General features: G+C 42.5%; 1 protein-coding gene across 2 annotated transcripts in view; it reads left to right on the top strand.

The window, feature by feature from the left end:
• The window catches only part of LOC126342120 (ATP-binding cassette sub-family C member 10), a 371,444-nt gene that overhangs the window by 56,295 nt on the left and 301,286 nt on the right, over positions 1-13,863 (top strand). For both annotated transcript variants that reach the window (XM_050001827.1, XM_050001828.1), the window contains one exon: positions 8,680-9,306. In XM_050001827.1, the coding sequence (XP_049857784.1) occupies positions 8,680-9,306 (627 nt within the window). The remainder of the gene's footprint in view (positions 1-8,679; positions 9,307-13,863) is intronic.

The following is a 13,863-nucleotide window of genomic DNA, read 5'->3' as shown; positions in this document are numbered from 1 at the left end:
AACGGCAAGGTCCATGGTTCATGGGGGGGACTCATAAGGTATTATACTGTTATTGTACTGTTGGGTGGTCTCTTGTGTCTTTATGATCATCCCATTGTACAAAATGGGAGGATGATGCTTCAAATCCGTGTCTGACCATCCAGATTTAGATTTTCTACAATTTCTCCACATTTCTCCAGGCAGATGCTGGGCTTGTTTCTTTGAAAGGGCATGGCTGATTTCTCTCCCCATGCTTGAAATGATTTTGGCTTGTGCTCTTGTTTCAAACAGCTGTGTCATGTGAACTGTCCAATTTTGGGCTGAAATCCTCCACCTTCAAGTACAGTCTACAATTGACCATCAAGTGCATGGCTGAGAATACTTTCTATTGTACCACACATTGACATTTCTTCCTATTCCATTAACATAACGAAAATAGAGAGACTGACAGCTTAAATCCATTTGTTACTCACTGGAATTAGTCTAGTCTTGTCTTTGTGATCCGTGTGGGATTCAGTTTGTAAGTGCCTGCAGTATATTCGTAGATATCCCACTGATTAATTGTCCTTAAAACATTATCAATGGGTTTTTGCAAGCTCAAGTTTTTCAGCATTTCCGTGACTCTCTCCCATGAGTCAAACAAATCTGTGTCAATTCATGCTGCCTTTTTTTTATGTACGTTCAATATCCATTGTTACCTGTGTTTGTTATGGGTCCTATATGTAAGGAATAGTCTAGGATTGACTGCATTTTCCACTATGTCTACTAAGCCTGCCACTATTTCATATTCTTACAAGTTAGTAAACTCAGGTATGTGTACGAGTTGAAGGATCCCAATTATGACTAATTGATATTGTAGATTGAGGATACTATGTTTTTACTCTTTGTGTAGAGCTCAGTTTTACATTTCTGAACTTTCAAAGCAAGTTGCCAATATTACCAGCATTTAGAAGCCCTTTTGAAGATCTAATTAGACATTTGTGCAACATACTACATTTCATTATAGATAATAGAGCCATCTGCAAAAAGTCTGAGAGTACTGTTGATGTTGTCTACAGACATTAATTCAAAATGTGAACAGCAAGTGTGTGAACACACTATGCTGGTGCACAGCTGAAGTTGCTTCTGCATCTGTTGATGTCTCAATATCCGAGATAACATGTTGCATCCTCTATGCCAAGAAATCCTCAATCCAGTTACAAATTTCATTTGATACTGCACATGATCATAATTATTAATAAGCATTGTGATAACTGTATCAAATCCTTTTTGGAGGTTACAAAATTCTGTTTCTGTCTCATTTCCTTGGGCCACAGCTTTCAAGAACTCATGTGAGAAAGAGTGCAAGTTGATTTTCTCATGACCCGTGTTTTCAGAAATTGTTCTACCTAATTATGTTTAACCTCAGAATCTGCTTCAGGATTTTCTAACAGATCAACATCAGTGTGGTTTCACAGTAGTTTTGCCAGTCATTTCTATTACCACTCTTATAGATGGTTGTGACATGTACTTTCTTTTAAGAAGTGGGCACTGTTTTCTGTTGGAGTAACTTTAGATAATTATGGTTAACACAGGGGTCAACCCGGCTGTAAATACCTTGTAAAATCTGGTAGGAATTTTGTTGGGCCGGGGGCCTTGTTCAGTTTTAGTATACAGGGTGAACGCAAAGTCTTGCCCTGATTATAACAATTTATTACAGAATAACCATTTGACATAATAATTTACATTTGATGCCATTACATAGGTTAGCGTTACTATTTTTTTTTTTTTTTTAGGTGTGCTTACGTCAGTGAACCTCAACGTGTGCTCCCTTGGTAGCCTGGAGAACGCTGAGGCGGTATTCCTGTTCCCACTAGGTGTTTCCTAACATGTGTTCTGTCACAGTACCCACAGCAGCTTGTATCCTAGCCTTTAGTCCGTCGACGGCAGCAACTAGTGTGAGAAAGACTCTGTCCTTGATATAGTCCCAGGAAGAGGAAGTCAAGGAGTATAATGTCTGTAGGGGAGAGTAATGTCCGGATTGGTGGATTGGAAGGAATGGTCCAACACCCTGGCCACCCTGATCTCCAGACATTATGCCCCTTGAATTTTTTTTCCTGGGGCTATAAAAGGGCAGAGTGTTCGTCACACTAGTTGCCGACATCGACAAACTGAAGGCTAGGATACAAGCTGCTGTGGGTACTGTGACACGTTACGAAACACCTGGCGGGAACTGGAATACCACATTGACATTCTCCGAGCTACCAAGATAGCACGCGTTGAAGTTTACTAATGTAAGTGATCTTAAAAAAACTAGTAACGCTAACCCATTAACAACATCAAATGTCTAATGGTTATTCTGTTATAAATTTTTATAATCAGGGCAAGAATTTGTGCTCACCCTGTATATCAATGCCACTTACAAGCTGAGGCATAGTTCCTCTACATGCTCTGTCTGGAGCTAAATGTTTCAAGTTCCTCCTTGAAATGTGACAGTGCTTTATACTTATCTCAGTTACCAAACACATAAATTTTTCTATTGGTTGTAATTGCTCTTTGTACTTTGGTACTTGTTTCTACAACTGGCTCATGGTCACCAATACCAGTTACAATATAGACCCCCCCACCAAAGAAGTCCAGGTCTGTTTGTTGCTATTAGATCTTGTATATTTTTGTTGTGAGTTTTTTGAGATTAAGCATTGAGTTTTGCTTTACTGGATGTCCCACATTCTTATGCAGCTTATGGACCATTTAATGTTTTTCAGGAAGACATGTTGTGACTCTTTATCTTTAATTATTCCGTATATTGTAGGCTTTGCAGCTCAAAAAATATAAGTTTATGTATGGACTGTTCTTGAACCTTTGCAACCCCATCCACCTCTTCCTTGTAGCAGAGTGATGTTGCTCTTTTTCTCTAAAGAGTTGTGAAAAGATCAGTATGGATGTGTCTGAAGCTTTGTTGATTATAATATTATAATATAATATTATATGGAGTGCCCAGTTTTGGATGTTGTCTTGGGTGTTTAAATGCAGCTAGCTAACTTAACAGAGTCCAGTCTGCCTTATAAAGGGTCCACTTTGGCAGTTTGCTTTTGGGTATTGTTCTTTCTAGGAATAACAGACTGACCAGGAAATGGATGTACCCAGCCACTTTCTACTGAACATAGCTGTGTGGGCTGGAGAACTAAATGTAAGAACAGTTGCAGATGTTGTGCTGAAATGTGTCATTCCTCTCATTTTCAAAGACGTACATCATCTGATAACAAGAATTCTCAACTACTGACTCATGGGTCATATGCTGGTTGAGGCCCATAGAACCTTCTGTGCATTGAAGTGTCCTAAAAGACAAAATGGTCACAGAGGTTAGCTCACAAGCTTTCTCAGGGCCGCACTGTGTATCGGTTCCGTTGGTGGCAGGTACACTGAGCAAATTGAAATGTGAGGTGTCTTGTGTATTTTACCAACTGCAGCTTGGAGTGTTAGTCTTAATGTGGACGGTGTTTAGTGGTGTTACTGAGAAAGACAAGTGAATCGACATTTATCTTTTCTCCACTAGGACCAACTGTTCTGTAGAGTCGGTAACACCATCGTGCAGGTGTATGGAAAGTTTCAAAATGTTTCTCTTGACATATGCAGAATGGCATAGAAGCAACCAGGAGTTTCTGTACTTCCACATTATTCCTAAAGCAGTTTTTATTGCACTTTAAAACGGGAGCTATTACTGGTGAAATTTTTGTGCCTACTTTTTTTTTCTTTATATCTTGAAAGGGAAAGAACCATAGAGGATGAAAAATAAGCTAGGACTGAGTTGTTTGTTCATTAGTCCTTCAGTGTCAAGTGCCACATCACTGATATTGATATCTCATTACTCCAAGCTGAATGGTTACCTGAACAGTGTGTGTGTGTGTGTGTGTGTGTGTGTGTGTGTGTGAGAGAGAGAGAGAGAGAGAGAGAGAGAGAGAGAGAGAGAGAGAGAGAGAGAGAGAGAGAGTTAGTTTTCTTCTTCTCATTGTCTCAGAGCAGGAGAAAAATTGTGTGTCATTAAGGAAGCAGAGTTTGTATATTAAATATTTTAACAGATACATAACAATATTGTGAAAAGGAAAGTTGCCACTCACCATATAGCGGAAATGCTGAGTCGGAGATAGGCACAACAAAAAGACTGTCACACATATACCTTTTGGCCAGTAAGGCCTTCATCAAAGTTTGACGACAAAAACACACACACACACACACACACACACACACACACACACACACACACACACACACAAAAGTCACACGCACATGACTGCAGTCTCAGGCAACTGAGGCCACACTGTGAGCAGCAGGGTGTGGCGATGAGTGTGGCGATTGGGTGGGGCTAAGGAGGAGGCTGGGAGGGGGTGGGGGGGATAGTAGGGTAGGGATGGTGGACAGTGTTGTGCTGTTGGGCTTTCAACTTTTTCTCATGCCCTAAAATGAGAAATGTCCTGTCCACTATCCTTATCAACCCTCCCACAGTGGTATTCTGCCATCCACTGAACCTAAACAATATACACGTCCATCCCTACTCAACCCCTGCTCCCAACCACTTACCTCATGGGTCATACCCTTGTAATAGACATAGATGTAAGACCTGTCCTACACATCCTCACACCGCCATGTACTCCAGTGTGGCCAGAAACATCACCGGTCACATCAAAGGCAGACCTACCTGTGAAACCAGTCATCTGATCTACAAGCTAAGCTGCAGCAACTGTGCTGCATTCTATGTGGGCATGACAACCAACAAGCTAGAATGAAATATTCACTCTATGGTGGAATGTGTGCTGATATGAAACTTCCTGGCAGATTAAAACTGTGTGCCATACCAAGACTCGAACTCGGGACCTTCCCCTTTCGCGGGCAAGTGCTCTACTGAATGAGCTACCCAAGCACGACTCATGGCTCGTCCTCACAGCTTTAATTCCGCCAGTACCTCGTCCCCTACCTTCCAAACTTTACAGAAGCTCTCCTGCGAACCTTGCAGAACTAACACTGAAAGAAAGGATATTGCGGGGCCATGGCTTAGCCACAGCCTGGGGGATGTTTCTAGAATGAAATGTTCACTCTACAGCTGTAGAGTGAATATTTCATTCTGCAATATCCTTTCTTTCAGTAGTGCTAGTTCTACAAGGTTCGCAGGAGAGCTTCTGTAAAGTTTGGAAGGTAGGAGACGAGATACTGACGGAATTAGCTGTGAGGACGGGCCGTGAGTCGTGCTTGGGTAGCTCATTCGGTAGAGCACTTGCCCACGAAAGGCGAAGGTCCCGAGTTCAATTCTCGGTACGGCACACAGTTTTAATCTGCCAGGAAGTTACAACCAACAAGCTGTCTGTCCACATGAATGGCCATCGACTGGGTGGGGCTAATGAGGAGACCAGGAGGGGGGAGGGGGGATAGTAGGGTAGGGATGGTGGACAGTGTTTTGCTGTTGGGGTTTCAACTTTCTCTCATGCCCTAAAATGAGAAATGTCCTGTCCACTATCCTTCCCAACCCTCCCACAGTGGTATTCTGCCGTCCACCAAACCTAAACAATACACACATCCATCCCTACACAACACCTGTTCCCAACCATTTACCTCATGGCTCGACCCCTGTAATAGACCTAGATGTAAGACCTGTCCTACACATCCTCCCACCACCACCTACTCCAGTGTGGCCAGAAACACCACCTGTCACATCAAAGGCAGGCCTACCTGTGAAACCAGTCATCTGATCTACAAGCTAAGCGGCAGCAACTGTGCTGCATTCTGTGTGGGCATGACAACCAACAAGCTGTCTGTCCACATGAATGGCCATCGACAAACTGTAGCCAAGAAACAAGTGGACCACCCTGTTGTTGAGCATGCTGACCAACAAGTCATCCTTCATTTCAGTGACTGCTTTGCAGCCTGTGCCATATGGATCCTTCCCACTAACACCAGCTTTTCTGAATTACGCAGGTGGGAACTTTCCCTGCTGTATATCCTACGTCCCTGTAACCCACCTAGCCTCAACCTCCATTAGTCATTGTCCTCTCCCATCCAGCCCCTTCTCTGTTCCCATTCCAGCACTACACAACCATCATTCCTCCACTGCACCTAGTCTTTTTACTTCTCTCCTTTTCTGCTATCCACTCCCCACCCCCTCTCCACCTCTCCTCTGCCCTTCGTCTACCTCCTGATTGCACATAGCTGCCCTACCCTCTTTCCACCTCGTCCCTGAGTGCTCTCCAACAGCATGTCACCATCCACCACCCCTACCCTACATCTCTCTCTCTCTCTCTCTCTCTCTCTCTCTCTCTCTCTCTCTCTCTCTCTCTCTCCCTCTCCCTCTGCCAAAGCCTCCTCCTTACCCCCACCCAGTCACCACTCCCATCATGCAGTGGTGCTGCTGCTCATAGTGTGGCATCACTTGCCTGAGACCGTAATCGTGCGTGTGTGTGTGTGTGTGTGTGTGTGTGTGTGTGTGTGTGTGTGTGTGTGAGACCCAGCATCTCCGCTATTCGGCAAGTGGCAACTTTCCGTTTCACAATATTGTTACAGTCCATCCTGGATTTTCTGTTGTTTGATTTCAACAGATACATGTATTTGCATATGTTGAACATCAGCCTTTGTCTTGGTCATGACCATACAGTTAGTGGTTGGACTCTTTTTTGCACATATACTTGCAAATAGATATGAGATATGCTCCTTCTAGTTGTTGGGTTTGTGTCTATGTAGATTTAAAGACAAGCACCTCAATACCTAGGGGTTTTCAGTTCTGTAACAAAATTGTTTTGAAAGTGGGATACTGTGTTGGTTTAACTGCTTCCTTACTTCAGCATATGGTATTTTTGAGACCTTGTTATTTTGACTCCCCTTTTCCTGTATAAAAATTGGACATTGCTTTAAGCTGAATGGTCATCTGAATAGTTAACATATTTGTGTGTCATGTAGGACTGGTTTTATGCACCACAAAACTTTCAGCGGTAGTATCTTGTTTGATTTGCGATGTATGGCTATACCATTATTTGTAAAAGAACTTTCCTTAATGTATGCAAGAAATACTGTAGCATAAAATCTTAGACTAAAGGCCGTAGTTTTTTCAAGTTTCCAGTTTACTTTCCTCATAATGTTTTCATCTTAATGACGCCATCTGATTTTCATATTTATAATGTCTGTACAATCTATAACACTCACTATAATTCAGTGTACTCTGTAGTACAGCAGTTATTATATTGTCGGTATGCAGCAGTGCTTAGATAGCCTATTCCCAAAGCCAGATTATGTTGCCTACAAACTTGTCTATCACTATGACGTAGTTATTTTTGAGTGTGCTCTGTTTAATACACTTCTGTTTCTGAAAGTTCACCCTGTAGTTACTGCTGTCTCATAGAATATTTTTGATGTTCTTGGTTTGAAATTAATCAGGACAACATATGCAAACTTAGCATTTATTTGGTTAAGAATTAAACACTGTGGTGGCTTTCCCATTCTTTTTTGTCAATTGCTCACAGTCTGTTATGTCTGTGCATATATCAATGTGTTAATGGTGATCCTCGGATAAATAATTGCTTTAAATGAATGTGCTAATGAGAAGTCCTCCTCGGTCGAGTGTGAATAATGGAAGGAGTAAATGGAACAACTCATTGTATAGTTTTCAGTCTTGTTTGTGAGCATATCAAACACTCAATACCTCAACCACACAGTGAGTTATTGCCATTACTCCTGCCATTAATTAATGAAACTGAACTATTTCTGGCTATTGTATTGTCCATAAATACTTATTTATATCTTGTGTTGAACATTTATTTCATTAGTTCCCAAGTAATATTTTCATTATATTGAACATATTTCAGTGAAAATAATCAATTTTAAATTTTTGAAAATACAATGTAACTGGATAGATAAAAATATCTATTCACCAAGCGAAAGCAGGAGAAAACACACATGCAAAGGTCAAGAAAATCTGCAAGCTTTCAAAGTCAGTGGCTCCTTCTTCTAGCAGAAGGGTTGAAGTGGAAAGAAGAGGGATGAAGGAAAAGAACTGCTGAGGTTTAGGAAATGGGGATAGTTTCAAAAAGTCTTCCAGAGCCCAGGATCAAGGAAGACTTATCAGCCTGGATGAGAGGAAAGACTCGTGGGGACTGCGCTGGATACGATCTGAAAACCTGAGAGCTCAGAGGTGGAAGACAGGGTAATAAACAAGACATAGATTACTGACAAAACATTGTGCAAGGGCCAAGAAGAGTGGAAAGCTAAGTGCTGGATGTGTGGGGGGCAGGAAAAATAGACAGGTCACAGATTAAAAGGTATGGAAAACTAAAAGGAAGAGAAGAAAGGAAAAGTTCCTGAGAAGAAATGCTGAGACTGAAGAAATCAACATAAATTAAAGCCAGGTGCATGGTGAGAACCAAGGACTTATAATTTTGTATATCTTTTATTCTTTCTCATGCAGCAGAAGAAGCCACTGCCACTCAATTACTAGCAAATTTCCTTAATCTTCTTATGTGTGTGTCTTCCTGCCTCTGCTTGGTAAGTAGATTTTTTATCTATCCATTTACATTGAACATAAATTTTAATCTCATATGTTACCTGTCATTGCACTTACTAATATATTTTCAAATATCATGTAATGACCTTACAAAAAGTATGTGTAAACTTCTAATTTCTCCCTCTGATTTTTACTAATGATCTTGCAGAAAATAGTTTTTAAGCTGCAGTTTTTCTTTGCAGTGGGAAATCCAAACAGACTCCTAGACATGACTCATGATGGTGAAATCTGGCTGTCCATGTGTGGGTCAGAAGATTCAAGCTTTTGGAACCCCGAGATGCATGATGTTGGCCGTTGTTTCCAGGCAGTTATGTTGCAAACACCTACATTGGCTGTACTTGCCACTGTTTCTGCCTATCAGTGGGGGAAGTCTAGAGGTCTACAGACTTGGACTGGAGCTGGTGCAGCTGCACGTGTGTCAGCTTCATTGCTTCTTGCACTCTTAGGCCCATCGCGGCTGCTGGCAGCACGCATTCGCCAACCTCAGCCATTGTCAGAGCTGTTAGCAGCGGGCACTGGTTTGGTTGCTTGGGCCACTCATGCTGGCTGTGCTGCAGCTGGTCCTCCTAATGCACTTGTTCTTACACCTATTGTTGCCCAGCTTATCCTGGTTATAATGTCTACACGATCTTCAGTGTTATCTGATGATGGTCGCTTAGTATGGGATGTTGCAACACTGATTTCATTGTCTGTATATATCCTGTCGTTAATATTATATTTCAGACGGTATCGTCATCATCCTCGAAGACAGTCCTGCAGGCATTGTCAAGTTCCTGAGAGTGAAGCCAGTGAAAGAACACCATTGACAGGTCAGAAAACATTAAGACAGAGGATGTGCAATATGCTTGTCTATGTATCTTTTTTTGGAGAGAGAGAGAGAGAGAGAGAGAGAGAGAGAGAGAGAGAGAAGGGGGGGGGGGGGGGATGAGACGGAGAAAGAGAGAGGTGTTTGAGTATCTGTTTTATTCATATGCACAATTATTTTGTATGTTGCCCATAGGGCAAGTGGTATGATGCTTCTCATTACTTCCATCCCTTTTTGCCCCCTCTCAAATTTTAGGGTATTTCTACAGAAGTGAGAAATTCAAGGGGAGCTGCATTTATGGAATGACACTGTTTCCACATAATCTCAGTTTGGAATTGCTCGGGAAATAGTTTGTAGCAAATGTTAGAAAGTAGTAGCAGTAATATTAATCGTTATTGTAAATGGAGGAAAATCAGTAGCCTACTGTTGATACTGAAAGTGATAAGGACTGACAGATTGGATTGGTGAAGCATTCTAGAAATGCTGGATCACAGTCATCATGGTACATTCTATTTGAAAGCATTGTCTGAGCCTAGCTGAGCTGTAAGTTTCTTTTACATATAGCGCTAATATAATGAAAGAAATTATGAAATTGTGATCTAATTTGATGCTGCTTAATAAACCACATGTAAGTATATTTAGTAAGTTACCATTCTTGTAGGCAGGGATATGTCATGATATTATTCATAGTAGTGTAACATGATGCAGTAATGTAACTATTGCATTGGGAAAGCCAGCTGCTAGGTCATGTACATGTACATATTTATACTCTCTGTCCAGAAAGTTCTCTGTCAGTGTCTTTATTGCAAATGGACTGTTGACTTACCTGAAACAACAATTACTGTCTTTCGAAGTAATCCCTATTCATTCAGAGAATGGCTGTACAAGTCATGGAAACTCCTGGCATGAGTGCCTTTAGGGATAGCCGTCAGTTTGTTTGTAACATGACATTGGATATCTGCCCTTCAGGCATGATTTCAGTTTGGGAAACAAGCAAATGTCCAGGGGACACAGGTCTGGGGAGTAGGATGGGTAATTGAATGGTACAACTCTCGTGTTGTCCAGGAACTGCTGAACCTGAAAGACAGTATATAGCTGGGCATTATCATGCAGTAGCATCCACTTGCATAGTTTTGTATGCTGGGGGTGTACACGCTTTAATATATAGCACTAGGCATTCAGTATTGCCATGTATGTAGTGGCATTTAATGTGAAGTCCTCAGGGAGGAATTCTATGTGCACGAGGCTCTCAGAGTCAAAGAACACTGTTAGCGTCATTGTCTTGATGCCAGATCTCTCTTTGTGCAACCTTGGACCCTGACATCCATACTTTGATTCTTCAGGGTCATACTTCAAGCACCAGGTCTCACTTTTCTTGACGTCTTTTTCCACAAATCTGGATATTGCTCTGCCATTTCAAAGAGGTCTCCTCAGGCGTTAAGTGAAGTTTCATTTGTTCTAGTTTGAAAGTGTGGGACACGAGTTGAGAACAAATGTTGCATTTATCCACATACTGGGTCACTATGAGATGGAATGTCTCATAACGAATTGCCATTTCCTGTGCTAACATTTGCACTGTTCATACTTTCTTTACATTTTCTGGAGCGCATGCAGTTTCAGACCAGGCAATTTATGATGTGTCCTCTGATGTGTCCACTGAAGGCAGTGCAAGGAAAACATCCAGGTATAAAATGAATATGAACTTTATTGTAATACAAACAAACAGTCTTTGTTGACATGAATTAGTTTGAAAACAATTCACTTCTTGAATATTGAAAGGACAACAATAAAGTCTGAAAGGCTGATGCACTGAAAATTTCAGAGTAAATTGAAAATTCCAAAATAAAATGTTCATACCCTACACATGGCACAGTCAAAGTCCAGAAGGGACATGCAAAAGTTAAAATCCAGAGAATACGAGGAAAAGGTAGAGTGCAGAAGGGACACACAAAAGTTAAGTCTGGCATATCGCTGATTAGAAAACAAAAACAAATATTACAAAATCTAATTGCTGATAATTGTGTCGAAAGCCACATCTCTTTGGTGCAGAGGCCACAAACGGATAGGTCCATTGCTGGCAGCTCATGAAGGAAGGTTGATGTGGATGGCCTCATCGTGATAGTGGTGGCTCCACACTGAGATCTGGATTGTAGAAATGCTTTCATAATTGGTGCCTCACTCAGAAAAACTCACTCAGTGTGAAGTGGTGGAACATAGTCTGGGTGCTGACCTAAATACTGCCCAGTGCCAGGATATTGGAGGCACTACTTTTAGTCATGTGGTCCACTAAGGAGAAAAGGTCCAACAGGCCAGTCACCTCTAGTAGCACTATGGCTACTGCCTGGTGGTTGGGTGGAGCAAAGCCATTTGTTGTCTGTCTTCTGAAGACCTGTCGCATGTAAGGTCTTTACCAGCATTACCTCTCTGTGTTACTGACTGCTGGCTGAGTAAGCACAAGGCCTCTACACAGCATAGTTCCCTCAGCTCCCCTCTCCCACCGAAGAGGAGGAGAGCTAGTAGCACATCTCGACATCCCTGGAAGGATCTGGGCTCCTGCTGGTGGCTGGTGTGGTTGGCATTTGTGTGGCTTGTGGAGCTGCTGAGGGCTCTGCCACTGAGGCCACAGGCTGGAGCTGAGACAGGTCAGTGGTGCCCAGGATGGGCATTGTGGAGGAGACTACCTCTGGAACAAAAGAGAATGGTAGATTACTGCACACAGGTGAGGCTGCAATTGGTTAATGTGCTTATGGCATACTGTGCCACCTTGAAGGGCCACCTTTGCCATAGCACAGCGTAGAAGATTGAAAACAACCACAGGAAACCAATGCCAGTGGCCTTTGGCGAAGAAAAGGTCCCACTTGAGATCTTGTAGAGAGAAACAGTGGTGACTGGACCACCAAAAGGAGAGGTGGGTGCTGGTGGAATGGATGATAGATAATTACAACCAATATGGTCAGCCATAGAGTTTCTCTGCCGCAGTTGACCCATCCTGGGGAGTGAAATGATAAGAAGCCATGGGATTTAAAGGTATGGATGAAGTGTTCGGCTAAATAATTAGAAGCAGGATGGAAGGATGCAGTATGTATCAGGTTTAAACCATTTGCTTTGCAGAAAGTGCAGAATTCTGCAGAAGCAAATTGAGGACTGTTATGTGAGACAGTAGTTTTTGAGAGCCCATCATTCAAAAAAAATGTAGGCAGGGTTTGAATGGTCTGCCTTGTGGATGTGGTAGTTGTGTATGAGGTATAAGGAAAGCCACTGTCAGCATCTATATTGGTTAACCAAGAGTACCCTAGGAAGGGTCCCTGAAATCCAGGTGTAGCTGGGACCTGGTGCCACAAGTGTCTGGTCAAAAAAAAAAAAAAAAACCACATTGCGGGGAAGGGGGAGAGGGGCGGGCAGCATGCTTACTCTGGCAGGTGACGTAGGAGGTAACCATGTGGGTGATCCATGCCCTACCAGTAGACATGTTGGCAGGCCAGGCACTTGGTGAGCAGTACACTCCAGTGTTCGATGTTCAAGAAAGACAAGCTGTGCTGCTGTAGGGCCACTAGGATCATGACCCTGGTGTGGTCGCTGTCCCCCTAGAGCAGAGAAGAGCAGAGACACATAGTTGAGGGTGGAGAGCTTGTTGTGGTGATACCAGTATGCCTGAATCTCCAGGTCTCACCAGGAGTGTTGAACAGATTGAGGCTCAAGAGATTGATGGCTCGAGGATTGTCGACGACCAAAATCCTGGCTATGAGGGTGGTCGAATTGTACTGAACTTTGGCTGTAAATTGTTTGTTGACTTTAATTATATCATTGATATAACTATACATGAGTGTGTCAGAAGGTTGAAGGGAAGGAATCTCCATGCAATAATAAGATTGCCAATCTGTGATAGTTGCAGAGGACCTTGTGCCTATGTGCAGCTGAATGAGCACATTGTCAATTGCTACTGTGGACAATAGAGATTCTTCTGAGTGGAGAAACACAGATTGGATGTAGGATATATCGGGAATCATGTCTGATCTGCCAGCTCACATCCACATCCGAGGGATCCATATGTGCGCAGTCGACATTCACTTTGAGCATTGCTTGGCACACTCCAGCTCTGTGTCTGATTTCCTGCAAGAGGTACACTTAGCATGGTGGTACTGGTACTGGTGTCTCTGTTGACTGATCAAACACTGGCTGTAGGAAGGCAGTTGTTGAATATGGCTTCTGCATCTGAACACTGAATGTTTACTTGCATCGTATGAATCCAATACAGGTGCGAGATGTTACTGGAACTGAGGGTGGTTGGTCAGGCGGCAAACACTTGTGATGGCTGATGATATGAGAGACTGTTCAAAAGCTCTAATAATGGGGTACATGTTTCTAAGGAAAGGTCCTTCAATTTAAGGAGATCTGTATGTAGTCCTTCATTGGTGTACAAGAATCATGTCTTGGATCAAGGAAGCTGTGTATGATTGGGTACACTAAGATTCACTACAACGGAGGAGGCAGTCATGAGGTCAATCGTGGAGGCGGACTGTGTGTTCTCTGTAAGGCAGTCTGGAGTCAAAGCATTATAACA

Source organism: Schistocerca gregaria, chromosome 1 (assembly GCF_023897955.1).
Source record: "Schistocerca gregaria isolate iqSchGreg1 chromosome 1, iqSchGreg1.2, whole genome shotgun sequence".
NCBI classification, from domain to species: Eukaryota; Metazoa; Arthropoda; class Insecta; order Orthoptera; family Acrididae; genus Schistocerca; species Schistocerca gregaria.
This window is presented reverse-complemented; position numbering and strand designations above follow the sequence as displayed.